This window comes from Cherax quadricarinatus, chromosome 47 (genome assembly GCF_038502225.1).
Source record: "Cherax quadricarinatus isolate ZL_2023a chromosome 47, ASM3850222v1, whole genome shotgun sequence".
Taxonomy (NCBI): domain Eukaryota; kingdom Metazoa; phylum Arthropoda; class Malacostraca; order Decapoda; family Parastacidae; genus Cherax; species Cherax quadricarinatus.
This window is the reverse complement of record NC_091338.1, coordinates 21,238,530-21,256,602: the sequence shown is the minus strand read 5'-3', so window position 1 is coordinate 21,256,602 and position 18,073 is coordinate 21,238,530. Positions and strand designations below refer to the sequence as shown.

At 40.7% G+C, this 18,073-nt stretch overlaps 1 protein-coding gene across 1 annotated transcript in view; it reads right to left on the bottom strand.

Moving 5' to 3' along the window:
- Window positions 1-1,087: 1,087 nt before the first annotated feature.
- The window catches only part of LOC128696581 (uncharacterized), a 239,498-nt gene continuing 222,512 nt past the window's right edge, over window positions 1,088-18,073 (bottom strand). The window contains exons 10-11 of the mRNA XM_070094637.1: window positions 4,890-5,070; window positions 1,088-3,229 (exon numbers count right to left, since the gene is read on the bottom strand). Coding sequence (XP_069950738.1) covers window positions 2,597-3,229; window positions 4,890-5,070 — 814 coding nt within the window. The 3' untranslated portion in view covers window positions 1,088-2,596. The remainder of the gene's footprint in view (window positions 3,230-4,889; window positions 5,071-18,073) is intronic.

Here is an 18,073-nt window from a genome sequence, read left to right as displayed (position 1 = left end):
CTAGTAGCAGTCAGTGAAGAGGCGGGGACCAGGAGCTGACTCTTGACCCCTGCAACCACAATTAGGTGAGTACAATTAGGTGAGTACACACACACACATACACACACACATGCACACACACACACGCACACACACACACACACACGCACACACACACACGCACACACACACACACACACACACACACACACACACACACACACACACACACACACACACACACAGGAGGCAGGAACCATACACAGTTTTAAGACGAGGTTTGATAAAGCTCATGGAGCGGGGAGAGAGAGGGTCTAGTAGCAACCGGTGAAGAGGCGGGGCCAGGAGCTAGGACTCGACCCCTGCAACCACAAATAGGTGAGTACAAATAGGTGAGTACACACACACACACACAACTGCTGCAGCATATGGGCGCCTGGCAAACCTGAGAACAGCGTTCCGATACCTTAATAAGGAATCGTTCAAGACACTGTACACCGTGTACGTCAGGCCCATACTGGAGTATGCAGCACCTGTTTGGAACCCGCACTTGATAAAGCACGTCAGGAAACTAGAGCAAGTGCAAAGGTTTGCAACAACGTTAGTTCCAGAGCTAAGGGGAATGTCTAATGAAGAAAGGTTAAGGGAAATCGGCCTGACGACACTAGAGGACAGGGGAGACATGATAACGACATATAAAATACTGCGCGGAATAGACAAGGTGGACAAAGACAGGATGTTCCAGGAGGGGACACAGAAACAAGAGGTCACAATTGGAAGTTGAAGACACAGATGAGTCAGAGAGATATTAGGAAGTATTTCTTCAGTCATAGAGTTGTCAGGCAGTGGAATAGCCTAGAAAATGATGTAGTAGAGGCAGGAACCATACATAGTTTTAAGACGAGGTATAATGAACCTCATGGAGCGGGGGGAGAGAGAGGACCCAGTAGCAACCGGTGAAGAGGCGGGGCCTGGAGCTAAAACTCGACCCCTGCAACCACAAATAGGTGAGTACACACACACACACACACACACACACACACACACACACACACACACACACACACACACACACACACACAAACACGCACACGCACACACACACACACACACACACACACACACACACACACACACACACACACACAAACACACACACACACACACACACACACACACACACACACAACACAACACCGAGCACGTCTCCGGAAACACATCAATCAGATAACTGCAGATAACTTGCAAGTGTAAGTCCTTCATAAATGCTAAAATCACGGACAACTTACCTATCAGTACTAAGTAATAGCATAACATTAATTACTACTGGTTTAGGTTATATATTTTATTTTTTTCACAAGACAGCTGTAAGATAGAGTTTTACTTATATGAAATCTAGTGGACACTCACGTTAGCAATGTTGCCAGATTTATTAATAATTCACAAACAATGCTTTCAGTCATACTGGCAATGCAAATCAACTCAGTTGCCATATCCGATGCGCAACATAAATGAGCATAGCTGTCAAAAAGGCTTCACCCCAAAGCCTCTTTGTTAGGAATGCTCCGGACGGGAGACTCGGGAAGCAGAGGTCCAATTAAATGCTGTGAACAATACCTGAAGAATTTCCAACACCAATACACGGAAAAAGTCCTCCAGAAAGACATGGGTACAGAACTCTTTAGAATAATTCCTTTTGACTACTGACGTAAAATATATCGTGTTCAACTTTAAAGGCAATGGTGTAAACATTTATTTGTAAAGTTGCAACAATAGCATTTTCAGTACCCTTATCAATCTGATTGAGAAAGTATTTAGTAAAAATCTGTTTGTGTATGACAAGGAACACTTGTAGATATTATTCTTTGTAGATTCTTGGCTTACTGGAAATTACAAAACAAAATTAATTGGAAACGTCAAAATCTCATCGGCTGGAAGTAAACAAAATTAGTGAGTCAATGAATGAAAATAGAAAAGAAGAGTTGAAGAAACAATATTGTTTGTCAGTAAGCAGAGTGAGCTACCGCATTTTGCAGATCAGTAGTAAACGCTAGAAGAACTTTGATTTCAAATAAGCTTCTAAATTTAAAAAACTAAAAACTATCATTAAAATAATATACACTAATCACACAGGAAGGAAAATGTGATAAATTAAAAGGTATTAACATATTCGTATTATGAGAGAGATATATAATGAGAATGATGATCACAGCAATTGCGTTAATAGATTTTGTGAGGCAGAAATGACAATTATATCAGGAGAATCCTATAAGAACTTGCTAGTGTGGAGACAAGAATGAAGGAAGAAATGAATGATATGCGTCACAAGATGGACGAACGATGACGGATGTGGGACAAATGGATAGACAGACATTATGTCACACCAGACACCAGATCTGCTGAAAATTTATATTACACAGATTAATTTTTTCCTAAATAACACGTAAAAACATAAGTTTGTGGTAAGAACGGGTTTAGTAATTTGTTACTGGTCAAAAGTAACAGCTCCCTACTTGGAAAAATTAATGCCTCACTAAAAATACTTGGCTTTAGTTATATAGAATTTTTTCTAGAACAAATATCCCTAACTGGAGGAAGTGTTTATACTCATTATCAGTTACTCGTCAGTTGTGCCAGTGTTGTGGGAAGATTCATAGCCTTGATCAACACTGGTCCTGAGACCGTTCAAATTAAAGTTTACACACGGCTCTACGTTATCTTTCCTAAACAGCACTACAGGGTAACGTTCAATATTATCGCTCCTTTGTATGCTCAGTGAGAGCTGAGAACACTGGTGTTTCTCATCGAAAATTTTCTCAACATCGTCTACTTCTTCAGAGAGACTCGGGGACCCAGATGCTTGAATGGAGTTCAGATTATGCAGTGGGCTCCTGGATTGCCCAATTATTTCAGAGCCTTCTAATTCTAACGTATTTGATATTATTTTGGGTAACTTGCGGGAGGTTGCAGTATTTCTATTGTCTGCGGGTTGCTGCGTGTTGCTGCTCCTGGACCCGCGGGGATTCAGTAACTGGCTGGAGTCGGCTGTGCTGTTGCTGCAACAGAAAGGCTGGCTGTTTGCACAGATAGAGACGACCGAGGATTTGCGGCGGGCTGGACTTGGATATTGCAACAAGGTGGTCTGGACAGTAGATAAGCTACGGCTGCGGTGGGCCTCGCCACTGAGCACCCCTCGTGGGGCTCGACTCGCCCTTTTGCGGTCAATGGTACGTTTCAACAGAGCCTTCACCTAGGGCAGAAAAAGGGAAAGCTTTACTAGTTAAATTCACAAACGAGGAAAATGCTTTCTAAGTTTGTGCAGGAACAAACTCTTGCAACAATTCTCTCTGCTCCTGCATTACATCATTATTTGTTTCTTTATTTTCCTCAATTACTGAGATTAAGAAGACTCGAAAATAACAGCAGAGCTAATAAAATACTTACAGTACGTATCTTTTCTTATTTCCCTGTACTTGCTTGTCTCTACATGCCTGTCAGTACTTCTCTGTACTTTACTTAAATGTCTGTGCAGACTCACATGTATTCTTCCAAACCATACCACGGGCGGGATTGAACCCGCGGTCAGAGAGTCTCAAAACTCCAGACCGTCGCGTTAGCCACTGGACCAGCTAGCCACAATAAGATTCGTCCAACTAGGTATATTTCTACACCATAGGAAGGTTAGCATAGGCACCACTGTGACCACAAATGCAAGTTTTTACAGACGAATCTCCAGCTAGCGTGACCGTGACGAACTCTAGCTCAAGTCCCCTCAATGCCGTCAATCCCGTTCAATCCCGCCCGTGGTATGGTTTGTTTGCAATCGTGTCATTACGATTTCGTGAGTCATGTTGACGGCATTGAGGGGACTTGAGCTAGAGTTCGTCACGGCCACGCTAGCTGGAGATTCGTCTGTAAAAACTTGCATTTGTGGTCACAGTGGTGCCTATGCTAATCTTCCTATGGTGTAGAATTATACCTAGTTGGACGAATCTTTTTGTGGCTAGCTGGTCCAGTGGCTAACGCGACGGTCTGGAGTTTTGAGACTCTTTGACCGCGGGTTCAATCCCGCCCGTGGTATGGTTTGTTTGCAATCGTGTCATTACGATTTCGTGAGTCATGTATTCTTCCAGTTTTACTTATTTACATATGTAATTATACTCGACTAGTTATACGTGTTATTCTTACCTCTGTACATATGCATCTGCGGCTATCAATCTCTACTTCACTATCTGTACTCATCTGTCTCTTACTATCTAACTGCTCTTATCTATGTGTACTTGCCTAACAGAACTTACCTATATATACATATATCTGCTCTGATGTGCATTTACCTATCTACACATGCATCCCTGTACTTATGCATGTGCTCTTACCAACTTGATCTTGTCCGTATTTATCTGTGCTAACTTGTCTGTACATACCTATCTGTGTTCACATGGATAAATAATCAGATTAACTGATCTGCCTATTTCGACCCCATTCTGGGATCATCCTCAGCAGGTACGCAAGTGAAAGGAGACCATGAATTTATAAGGAAAGCTGCACCTCTCACCGTGTAAGGGAATAGGGAGTGTCAGGTCAGCGTGTGGGAGGACACGTCAAGGAGTGAGTGAGATAACAGGTCCCGTAGGATAGCTTAATATTTGGGAAGGAGAAGTATCATACACTTTCATAGCATAGGTATAGCATAGGCCTTTTTTGCTATTTATAGGCTAAAATTATTATATTTACAATCAAAATTTCAATCATTCCTAAGTTTTAGTGTGAAATTCATGTTACCACACCGTTTACTCAGTGATGTCAAAACACACAATGTATTGAACAATGTCACCACGCTATATACTCAACAGCGAACTACAGTGTGTGAAGATACTGAGGCAGCTAGTTAAGAGCAAGAGAGAAAGTACCTCGCCGTTGGTATAGCAGAAGATGATGGCCACAATTGCTCCAGTGCTGCCCTCAATCATGTTGTTGAAGATCTGATAGAGATCTTGCCAGTCGCATCCCAGCACTTGGTGACGGTAGATAGTAACGATGTATTGCAGCCCGAACAGCGGTACTACCATCATCGTTGCTCGCACTGCCTTCCTATTGGGGCAGACATGATAATTATTTACTACAGAAGAAAAACAAAACCGCTATCAGTGACTACCACCGCCTTCCTGCTGGGGGAGACATGGTAACTTTGTATTGTGGCAGAGCAGCAACAGCACCATCAGAGGGACTAGCACTGCCATCCTGTTGGGCAATACATAGTGAGTAACCGCAGCACTGCGGGTAGTGGGCCATTAATAGAATGAAATACCGATGTGTTGGTAAATGAAACAAATACAGTTATATTTTGGAATCTTAAGTGACGACGTTTCGCGCACGTATTTGGCTTTGTCAAGTTTGGCATACAAGAGATAATATAATAGCTAGTTGAAGCTTTCTGGCTAGAAGGTTAGCTAAAATATACAAGAAACCTTTGTTGTAGCTGAAGATGTTGAAGACACTCAGGAGTGCCCTTTCGCTTCACCTTCTCTGAATGTCTTTCTCTCTGGGAACAGTGCATTAAGTGGGTGCCTCTGGTAACTGCAGTTTATCCAACTGTTATAAAGCATTAATCCTGTATTTGTCGAACGCCGGAGTTTTTTTGGGGGGGAGGAAAGGGGGGGGGGTGCTGAACGTTTCGATGAAGTGAAAAGTGCATTTGATTGAATACTTGTGTAATAAATTCACATTTCTTGAAGAGGAATGTGAACTGTAAACCCCACTGTATATGTAGATTTACACACACACACACACACACACACACACACGCACACACACACACACGCACACACACACACGCACACGCACACGCACACACACACACACACACACACACACACACACACACACACACACACACACACACACTTCTCCGAGGCTATGGGTCCCACAATTTACACCAGAGGTGGACCCCATCTATATATATATATATATATATATATATATATATATATATATATATATATATATATATATATATTATTATTATTATTATTATTATTATTATTATTATCACACTGGCCGATTCCCACCAAGGCAGGGTGGCCCGAAAAAGAAAAACTTTCACCATCATTCACTCCATCACTGTCTTGCCAGAAGGGTGCTTTACACTACAGTTTTTAAACTGCAACATTAACACCCCTCCTAAAGAGTGCAGGCACTGTACTTCCCATCTCCAGGACTCAAGTCCGGCCTGCCGGTTTCCCTGAACCCCTTCATAAATGTTACTTTGCTCACACTGAAACAGCACTTCAAGTATTAAAAACCATTTGTCTTCATTCACTTCTATCAAACACGCTCACGCATGCTTGCTGGAAGTCCAAGCCCCTCGTACACAAAACCTCCTTTACCCCCTCCCTCCAATCTTTCCTAGGCCGACCCCTACCCCGCCTTCCTTTCACTACAGACTGATACACTCTTGAAGTCACTCTGTTTCGCTCCATTCTCTCTACATGTCCGAACCACCTCAACAACCCTTCCTCAGCCCTCTGGACAACAGTTTTTGTAATTCCGCACCTCCTCCTAACTTACAAACTACGAATTCTCTGCATTGTATTCACACCACACATTGCCCTCAGACATGACATCTCCACTGCCTCCAGCCTTCTCCTCGCTGCAACATTCATCACCCATGCTTCACACCCATATAAGAGCGTTGGTAAAACTATACTCTCATACATTCTCCTCTTTGCCTCCAAGGACAAAGTTTTTTGTCTCCACAGACTCCTAAGTGCACCACTCACCCTTTTCCCCTCATCAATTCTATGATTCACCTCATCTTTCATAGACCCATCCGCTGACACGTCCACTCCCAAATATCTGAATACATTCACCTCCTCCATACTCTATCCCTCCAATCTGATATCCAATCTTTCATCACCTAATCTTTTTGTTATCCTCATAACCTTACTCTTTCCTGTATTCACTTTTAATTTTCTTCTTTTGCGCACACTACCACATTCATCCACCAATCTCTGCAACTTCTCTTCAGAATCTCCCAAGAGCACAGTGTCATCAGCAAAGAGCAACTGTGACAACTCCCACTTTATGTGTGATTCTTTATCTTTTAACTCCACGCCTCTTCCCAAGACCCTCGCATTTACTTATCTTACAACCCCATCTATAAATATATTAAACAACCACGGTGACATCACACATCCTTGTCTAAGGCCTACTTTTACTGGGAAATAATTTCCCTCTTTCCTACATACTCTAACTTGAGCCTCACTATCCTCATAAAAACTCTTCACTGCTTTCAGTAACCTACCTCCTACACCATACACCTGCAACATCTGCCACATTGCCCCCCTATCCACCCTGTCATACGCCTTTTCCAAATCCATAAATGCCACAAAGACCTCTTTAGCCTTATCTAAATACTGTTCACTTATATGTTTCACTGTAAACACCTGGTCCACACAACCCCTACCTTTCCTAAAGCCTCCTTGTTCATCTGCTATCCTATTCTCCGTCTTACTCTTAATTCTTTCAATAATAACTCTAAATTACACTTTACCAGGTATACTCAACAGACTTATCCCCCTATAATTTTTGCACTCTCTTTTGTCCCCTTTGCCTTTATACAAAGGAACTATGCATGTTCTCTGCCAATCCCAAGGTACCTTACCCTCTTCCATACATTTATTAAATAATTGCACCAACCACTCCAAAACTATATCCCCACCTGCTTTTAACATTTCTATCTTTATCCCATCAATCCCGGCTGCCTTACCCCCTTTCATTTTACCTACTGCCTCACGAACTTCCCCCACACTCACAACTGGCTCTTCCTCACTCCTACAAGATGTTATTCCTCCTTGCCCTATACACGAAATCACAGCTTCCCTATCTTCATCAACATTTAACAATTCCTCAAAATATTCCCTCCATCTTCCCAATACCTCTAACTCTCCATTTAATAACTCTCCTCTCCTATTTTTAACTGACAAATCCATTTGTTCTCTAGGCTTCCTTAACTTGTTAATCTCACTCCAAAACAAAGCGAGTGGTGGAATGATGATGTAAAGAGAGTAGTAAGGGAGAAAAAGTTAGCATATGAGAAGTTTTTACAAAGTAGAAGCGATGCAAGGACGGAAGAGTATATGGAGAAAAAGAGAGAGGTTAAGAGAGCGGTGAAGCAATGTAAAAAGAGAGCAAATGAGAGAGTGGGTGAGATGTTATCAACAAATTTTGTTGAAATATATATATATATATATATATATATATATATATATATATATATATATATATATATATATATATATATATATATATATATATTATATATATATATGTCGTGCCGAATATGTAAAACTGGTCAATTAACAAGAACTCATTAAAATTAAGTCCTTTCTAAAATTTTCTCTTATAAGTTTAAAGATATATTTTTTTTATTAATGTTAATGTAAAAAAATTAATTTTGCAACAAAAGAATCTTAAAAAAACTTACCTAACCTTATTATAACAAGAACAATTTATTTTAGCCTAACCCAACTATATATATTTTAGATTTGTTTACAATAATTTAATACTAAACAAACAGAATGAAATATATTTTTTTCGTTAGGTTAAGAATGATTTTGGGCCAAATTATTGCATACACAAATTTTCGCTTGTCCTATGGCAAGATGAGCGTTGCTATTTAAGCCAAGATCGCAAGTTCTGCCTATTCGGCACGATATATATATATATATATATATATATATATATATATATATATATATATATATATATATATATATATATATATATATATATATATATATATGGGATGCATATCCTATATGGCCTTAGAAAATATGCTATCACGACTCCCCTTTTAGTTCTATTAAAATGATGGGGGAACAAATGAAGTCAGACGCCTTGTAGGTTTTCCATATACACTGCATAATAGTTCATTCCTGCCAGCCTGGAGTAACATTGTCTAAGAATGGCCATTGTTATGGTCGGCTGCAAGGTGTTTATGGTGTTGAGGATGATATGCAAGTAGAGGCTCTTGGCCAAAATGAGCAAAATATCATCAACGTTGAGCTGCCAGGTGACCGAATCAAGGATGGCAGGCAGTATGTAATTAATAATACTATAATATAATAATATCTTTATTTCTCCAAGTACATGCACAAGGTATACAGGCTTAGCTGACACCAATGACATACTATATAGAAAGCCCCTTGTTATGTAAAGCATTTCGGGCAAATTAGGTCAATATTGTCCCAGGATGCGACCCACACCAGTCAACTAACTCCCAGGTATTTAATGTGAATTTAATGTGTGTACTCTGAACTGAATTGTGCAAGTACCCATTTTACTGATGGGTGAAGATAGACAACCGGTGTACAGAAACACGCCCAATTCAGGCAATACAGGGTATTACCTGAATTATTACAGGCAAGTAATTTGGGTGAGATAAATGGGATTTAAGTCACAGTAGGTTGCTGAACTGTAACTTCCTCGATGATCACTTCTTCACCACTCTCACAAAAAGCTAGCCCTGATATTAATAAAACCAATACTAAAACCAGCTACTCTGGTAAATTAAAGTTGTGGATTGTATATGATTAGGCTTGCTGGGTACACAAAAGAAATAGGTATTAACACTTACCATTTAATTACTGGAAGACAACGCTGATGAAACAAATACTAACCTTACCCTAGCAGCTTCAATTTACGATGGCCAATACAAAAACTATTGTACATTATGAGTAAGCATCACTTAGCTGAGGTGTGCTCCTGGGAGAATTGGTGTTCTCTATTGTTCCGTCTTAGTTGCCGAATTGTAAGGATTTTCCACACTATCCCAATTCTTCAGCAGGAGACATTAACATGGGTTACTATTGCAAATTCAGGCCGAAAAAAAACCAACTGACCTTCGAGAACGCCTGGTTACATTGCACAATTCAGTTCAGAGTCCACACATTAAATTCACATTAAATACCTGGGAGTTAGTTGACTGGTGTGGGTCGCATTCTGGGACAAAACTGACCTAATTTGCTCGAAATGCTCTGCATAACAAGAGGCTTTCTATATAGTAATATATCATCGATGTCAGCTAGGCCGTATACTTGTGCATGTACTAGTAGAAATAAAGATATTATATTATTGTTATTATTATTAATATGGCGTCTCTCTGCTGCGTCACTCTGCAACTGTTCTCCCCCCCCCCCTCACTTGTGGGAACTTATTCGGTCCTAAAGTTCCACAGAGTAAATAAGCCGTATGAAGCCCCTAATTTCACAGATAGACTGAGTTTTGCGGCCCTCACATCTACTCAAAACAATACACACACCTGGGTTGGCGAAGGTGGTTGGAAGGTACATCTTAAGTGAAAGATTTACCCTTCAAGGAAGATGTAGGTAGTTTAGATTGTTAGTAAACTAATATTAGGATTATTGAAGCAACTGCAGATATTAATAACGTAGACCTAAGACCTTAACATAGGTAGGAATAGGCCTGTAATATAGGAAAACACTAGGTTATATTAGCTAGGGAGAACTGGAAGCCCAAGCTTGAACAGTGCGGCGCTAGCTTTTGAGACGCTAGCACCTTCTAAGATCAGACACTATCGGCATAACAAGTGCTGTGAACAGCAGGGCGGTGCCCCCACGTGTCTACACATATTAGACCTGGGGAAATCTGGTGAAGGCACCTCGAAGCACTGTAGATGCCCTCCTCCGTCAGGCCCATTAGAGTAAGACAAGACATCCCTTTCTTTCTTAGTAATCTGGTCAGTTTCTGGGAAAAAACGTGAGTTGCCCTGTGGCTCTTCGTGCAGTCGGACACCTGTAGACCAGTACATACCGGCGTCCCCTCTTTAGTTACAAGCTTAAAAGCTAGTGTCACTTCCTGCTTAGTTATACTAGGGGATACACACCCCCTTGGAGTCAGTAATTTCTGAGGTGCAGGCAGGTCACTAATACCGACTGAATATTGCGGGAATAAAGTTCCCGACTGCACATGGTGACTGGAAGGGGAATGTCCAGAGGGGCTAAGACTTAGGGAGGTTGTAATTCCGGGTAATATATTCTCCAACACCAAGTAAGTTAGTCCTCTATTTTTGCAACATCAGTTATTTATGGAAATGTGTCATATAGGCCACTTGTGAGGCTGAGGCACCAACCTCAGAGCTCCGTGTCAACAGAGCTTGCTAGGGTAGACAACTCACATGGAGGCAGTCCAGACAAATTTTCACATCACTCGAAATTTCTCGTAGGGTCCAAATAACATCACATTGTATTACACAATTATTATATTATTCATTTAAATGTTCTACCTTTAGGAAAATTATGAAAAAAAAAATCCACAAGGAGACCCGAATGTGTGAATGTATGTAATTACAGAATGGGAGGAGAGTGATTTCTTGTACAGCTAACATACACGTACCTATTATTGTGATATGATCCTATCATGAATGCTCATGTAAATAACTCACTTTACCTTATTTCTAGTATATCTTCTTTTATTGTTTTAATAATAAGTTATTCCAAGGACCTCAGGTTAGGTTAGGTTAAGTAAGATTCGTCAGGAAATAGGACAAGTGTCTCATGACGAGGGTGTAAGTCACATGATGACCGCCGTTGGAGCTTTTGGCCATCTGACCGAGGCCTTCCGTTGGCTTAGTCATATATTCCAAGGACCTCAATGGAAATAAGTCACTTTATCTGACTTTTTTTTGGGTTATCCTACACATATGCTCTAGGTACGATAATTTATGTACTTATTTAACTTACTTGTGAGCAAATTAATTATTTTATTTTTTTTAGGGGAGGAGAAATCGTGCTATTTATAAGACATGGCATACGATAGGAGTGTTCTTCTTTAGTTACCCTTGTGATATATATAGTTTTCTATAATGTTAGTGGACCAGAGACAATGTAATATTATAACCTTGAGCATAAACTACTTAATAATGCTTTTTACGCTCGGCTCAGACTGCTCCTAAGAAAATGTCAGTTTTTATTTTATTCATATACGATGCATGACTCGGTCATAATCGATGATCTTCTATCTGATCACTTCCCTAGACTCACAACTGTCAATCTTGATCACATCTCCAGCAATCAAGGAGCTAAATACAGAAGGAGGAAACTTATTCTCAAACCAGAACACAGAGACAACTTTATTAACCACTTGGATCAATTGTATAAGAATTACGAGCCCATTGGCACTATAAATAACAATAAAAACCAATATAAATGCTATAATGATCCACAGCTACTCAATCTAACACATGCAGCTAGGAGGATTGGTAAAGCATACCGTGAATGTAGAACGCCAGACCTGCTCAGAGCATTCCAAGATGCATTAACAAATACAAGGAATAGAAAGCAAGAACTTAGGCAACATGAATGGGAACAATTTGTTAGTGGATTAAATAGGTCCACCCCTTTAAGTTTGCTTTGGAAAGGTATAAATAAAATAACCAGGAAAAAGACTGGCAATGTTGCTCATCCCTTTCCTCTTGAAAAAGCAAGTGACCTCATAAATGAGTGGTCCAAAACATCCAGGCATGAAAACCTTGCATCTCATATTAAAACAAAATTAGAAAGTGCTTCTGAAGAAATGTTGAAACTGATTAATTTTATGAGCCAAAATATTGATGAGAGTGATTGCCTCTTCACCGAGTATGAATTAGATAATGCATTAACTAAAGGTCGATCAACTGCTCCTGGAGAGGATGGTATAACCTATGATATTCTCAGAACTCTAAGGCAAGTGCCTGATAACCCTTTGTTGGCACTGTATAATCTCAGTTACATTGAGGACGTTCTTCCTACTTCCTGGACCAATAGTCTCAGTGTGCCTATTCCTAAGCCCCAACAGTCTGATACATTTAGATCGATCTCCTTAACTAGTTGTTTTTTGTAAAACTTTTGAAAGAATGATACTCAACAGATTGTACTACAGAATCACACACCAACTTTCTCCCTACTTCTATTGGTTCATGAAAAGTAAAAGTGTGCAGAACTTTATTTCCACCTTTCCCACTGCACACACCTCTACTAGTTTTACCACTTTTCTTGATCTAAAATCTGCATTTGATATCGCAAACAGAACCGTTATACTACATAACTAGCCAAAATGAATATTGGTGGTAGCTTTGCTGGATAATAGCATACCTGTCAAGTAGAGTATCCTCTGTCCTTTACCAAGGCTTTAGAAGTGAGTCTAAAGAAATGTCTTCAGGTACACCGCAAGGAGGAGTTCTCAGTCCCATGCTATTTAATATTCTGATTAATGCTCTCCTAAATGTTCTACCTGCCTCACCTAAACATATAGCTGTAAGCTATGCTGATGACATCATGATCCACACAACAGGGCATAAGATGATGAATATCATTCTTAATGAAGTTCAAGCAATTTGTAATCGACTAGGCCTCATAATATCTTCCTCTAAAACAAACGATATTCCCCACCCATCTATTTGCAGGGTGAAAGCATTAGCTACGTTAAAACTTACAGATATCTTGGTGTAGATGAACCCTTTAACAAATTTACTATACCACAACTAAATAAGAAATGCAAAGATAGGCTAAATGCTCTCAAAGCTGTTGCTGGCTACAACCCCAACTATGGTGCTAATGTGAGAATCGTGAGAATGACGTACATAACCTATGTTAAGTCCTTAATTGATTATGCTGCTCCCATGTGGATATTAGCTAGAGAAAGTTCTCTCCGACCCTTGGAGTTAATGCAAAATGAAGCTCTCAGAATTATTCTTGGTTGTTTCAAATCTACAAAGCTTCTTAATATGAAGAAGGAGCTTGGTATTTCTAGTATCAGTTATAGGATTGTTGAGATTAATACTGTACTCGGTATTAGAATGTTAAGAAATGAACCAGACACTGTCACAATGAACCTCACTAAGTGTCTAGAAGTAAATACACACAGATCTAAGTGGATTGTGAAAACGTGCAATTGCATTAAGTTTTATAACCTGCATGAACTGTATCACTGCAGACAACAAGAACATTTCACCCCTCCATGGAAGATGTGTTCATTTAATATCACATACCTACAAGTCCCTCCCAAGAAGCTCATTGCTAGTAATCCCTTCCTTAAATCACTTGTTAAAGCAACTGCTCAAGAAGAAATTTCTCGCCTAGCTGGTAGTAATAAATTATCACAAGTAATATAAACTGATGGATCTAAATAGGAGCCTTCTGGCAGGGCTGCATCTGCTCTTGTTGCCACCTCCCTAATTAAGAACGATAATAAACTTGTTGAACAAGGCATAAGAATTAACAACTAGGCGTCTACATTGCATACTGAACTGTTTGCAATGCTAATGGCGCTAAAGCTAACTAATGACACTGAGCTTGACTCTATCATCATTACCAATTCTATGTAATCACTGAATGCTCTTGACTCATATAATGACTCCAACAACATGCTCATTGGAGAAGCCAGGTATAGATACTCAAAAGGAATTAATGTACAACTGCTATGGATCGCATCACACATTGGATTACTCCTTTATGATAAAGTTGATATGTTAGCCAAGAAGAGTACCCAGTAGGAGAATGTAGCATTAGGAATAATATTAGGAGAGAAGTAAATAATGAAAATTATTGTTATAGGAATGCAGTTAGAAGTATGAGTAGATCTATAACCCACTATGATAACATGAACATAGATAAGTATGTTTGTGGAGCAACGTGCAATGTGAACAGACTGACTGATGTTGTAGTGGCCAGGCTTAGGCTTGGTTACAAGTACTTCTGGCAGTTTGGGAGACACACAGATGATGATCAAACTAAATGTAAATTATGTGATCAGGCATATGGTCACTCTCTTGAACACTATGTGCTTAATTGTCCACTTATTGAGGAATACAGAGATAGACAATATAATAACCTATGTGACATGTAAAGTTATCTTATTAATGAAAATAAGATACCAGATATACTAAGCAAATTTCCTAAATTTGCTTGTAACAGATAATTGAACTATAGATATGTAGATATAAATCCATATGTATTCATGTTAACCCTTTGGGGCCTAATTCCTAGGCCTTTTGTGTATCCATATGCACTTGCGCTACCCTCCACAGCATGGATATGGGGTGCACAATAAACTAGCCACTTTGGTGGCAAAATCTAAATCTTGCTATAACTCCTCCCACTTTTAATATATTAGAGGAAAAAAACAGAAAAAAACAGAAAATTCATTTCATGCACAGGGATATATTAACTGTGGCGTCATCACAAGACTAAACCAGTCCTAGTAGGAACTATTTACCGCCCCTTCCCTCCCCTCGTGATCAGTTCTTTGAAGATTTTTCGAGAATCTTGTCCGGAACTGATACCAATTCTGAGACAGTGATTTTGGGAGATTTCAGTATGTCTCCAACAGCAAAATAATGGGCTATGCAACAATGATTTTCCCAATGTATCACAACACTTGAAACTAATTCTCTTTGCTGACGACACTACTTATGTCACCTCCCACCCAAATCTTGCCTCACTCAACACCATTGTTAACGATGAGCTCCTAAAAATATCAACCTGGATGACTGCCAATAAGCTTATACTTAACACTGACAAAACCTTTTATATTCTGTTTGGTAAAAGAGCAGGTGCTGCATAACTCGACATTAAGATTGACAGTGCTCCTAGTGCAAAGCATAATGAGGGCAGATTCCTGGGCCTACATCTTGACAGCAACCTGAATTTCAACACCCATATCCAACACATAACAAAAAAAGTATCCAAAACTGTAGGGATCCTCTCTAAGATACGTTAATACGTACCACAATCGGCCCTACTCACACTATACTATTCACTCATCTATCCCTACCTCACATATGTCATTTGTGTTTGAGGATCAACAGCAATTACTCACCTAAAGCCAATAATAACCCAACAAAAAGCCACAGTAAGAATTATCACACAATCCAATGCTATGAAACACACATCCCCACTCTTCAAAGACTTAAACTTACTGTTCAGAACATCCACACTGTGGAAACTTATTTGGTTCTAAGTTCCACAAGGTAAATAAGCCGTATGAAGGCCCTAATATTTCACGGATAGACCGTCTGAGTTTTGCAGGCCCTCACATCTACCCAAAACACATACATACACCCGGGTTGGCGAAGGTGGTTGGGAAGTAAGTCTTATTTGATAGATTTACCCTTCAAGGAAGGTGTAGGTAGTTTATACTGTTAGTAATCTAATATTAGGATTATTGAGGCAACTGTAGGTATTAATAATGTAGACCTAAGACCTTAATGTAGGTATGAATAGGTCTTTAATATAGGCAAACACTAGGTCATATTAGCTAGCGAGAACTGGCAGCCTCAAGTTTGAATGGCGAGGCACGGGGTTTTGAGACGCAAGTGCCTCCTTCTAAGACAGGACTCCAATGTAGCAAGAAGTGCTGTGAACAGCAGGGCAGCGCCTGGGAAAATCTGGTGGAGGCACCTCGAAGCACTGTAGATGCCCTCCTCCGTCAGGCTCATTACAGTAAGACAAGATCTCCCTTTCTTTCTCAGTATTCTGGAGAGTTTCTGGGGGAAATTGCGAGTGAGTTACACTGTGGGTCTTTGTGCAGTCGGACGCCTGAAGACCAGTATGTACCGGCGTCCCCTCTTTGTTTAAGCTTAGAAGCTAATGTCACTTCCTGCATAGTTATACTAGGGGATACACACCCCTTGGAATCAGGAATTTCTGAGGTGCAGGCAGGTCACTAATACCGACTGAATATTGCAGGAATTAGGTTCCCGGCTGCACGTGGTGACTTGAAGGGAAAATGTACAGAGGGGCTAAGGCTTAGGGAGGTTGAAGACCGGGTGATATATTCTCCAACACCAAATAAGTTAGTCCTCTATTCGTTCATGAAGGCGAGATTTCTTGCAACGTCAGTTATTCATGGAAATGTGTCACTTGTGAGGCTGAGGTACCAACCTCAGAGCTCGGTCTCAACAGAGCTTGCTAGGGTAGACAACTCACACGGAGGCAGCCCAGACAAATTTCCACACACACTTACTACTCTGCAATCTACATTAACAGAACCATAAATTCCAATATTACCCCTGAACTAAAACACTTTCTTGATAGTTGTGACAGGACCCATAGGCATAATACCAGACACAAACATCACTATGACATTCCTCGTGTCCGGCTAAATCTATACAAAAACTCAATGTACATAAAAGGCCTAAAATCTGGAACTCCCTACCTGAAAACTCCAGAACTGCCGACTCAGCCACCATTTTCAAAAGCACCGTTAAAAAACACTTTCTTTCCCTAACACACCCACCGGTAGCTAACACACCCACTGGTAGCTAACACACACCACCGGTAGCTAACACACCCACTGGTAGCTAACACACACCACCGGTAGCTAACACACCCACTGGTAGCTAACACACACCACCGGTAGCTAACACACACCACCGGTAGCTAACACACACCACCGGTAGCTAACACACCCACTGGTAGCTAACACACACCACCGGTAGCTAACACACACCACCGGTAGCTAACACACACCACCGGTAGCTAACACACCCACTGGTAGCTAACACACACCACCGGTAGCTAACACACACCACCGGTAGCTAACACACACCACCGGTAGCTAACACACACCAACGGAAGCTAACACACACCACCGGAAGCTAACACACACCACCGGTAGCTAACACCAACGGAAGCTAACACACACCACCGGAAGCTAACACACACCACCGGTAGCTAACACCAACGGAAGCTAACACACACCACCGGAAGCTAACACACACCACCGGTAGTTAACACACACCACCGGTAGCTAACACACACCACCGGTAGCTAACACACACCACCGGTAGCTAACACACTCCACTGGTAGCTAACACACACCACCGGTAGCTAACACACACCGCTGGTAGCTAACACACACACCACCGGTAGCTAACACACACCACCGGTAGCTAACACACACCACCTGTAGCTAACACACTCCACTGGTAGCTAACACACACCACCGGTAGCTAACACACACCACCGGCAGCTAACACACACCACCGGTAGCTAACACACACCACCGGTAGCTAACACACACCACCGATAGCTAA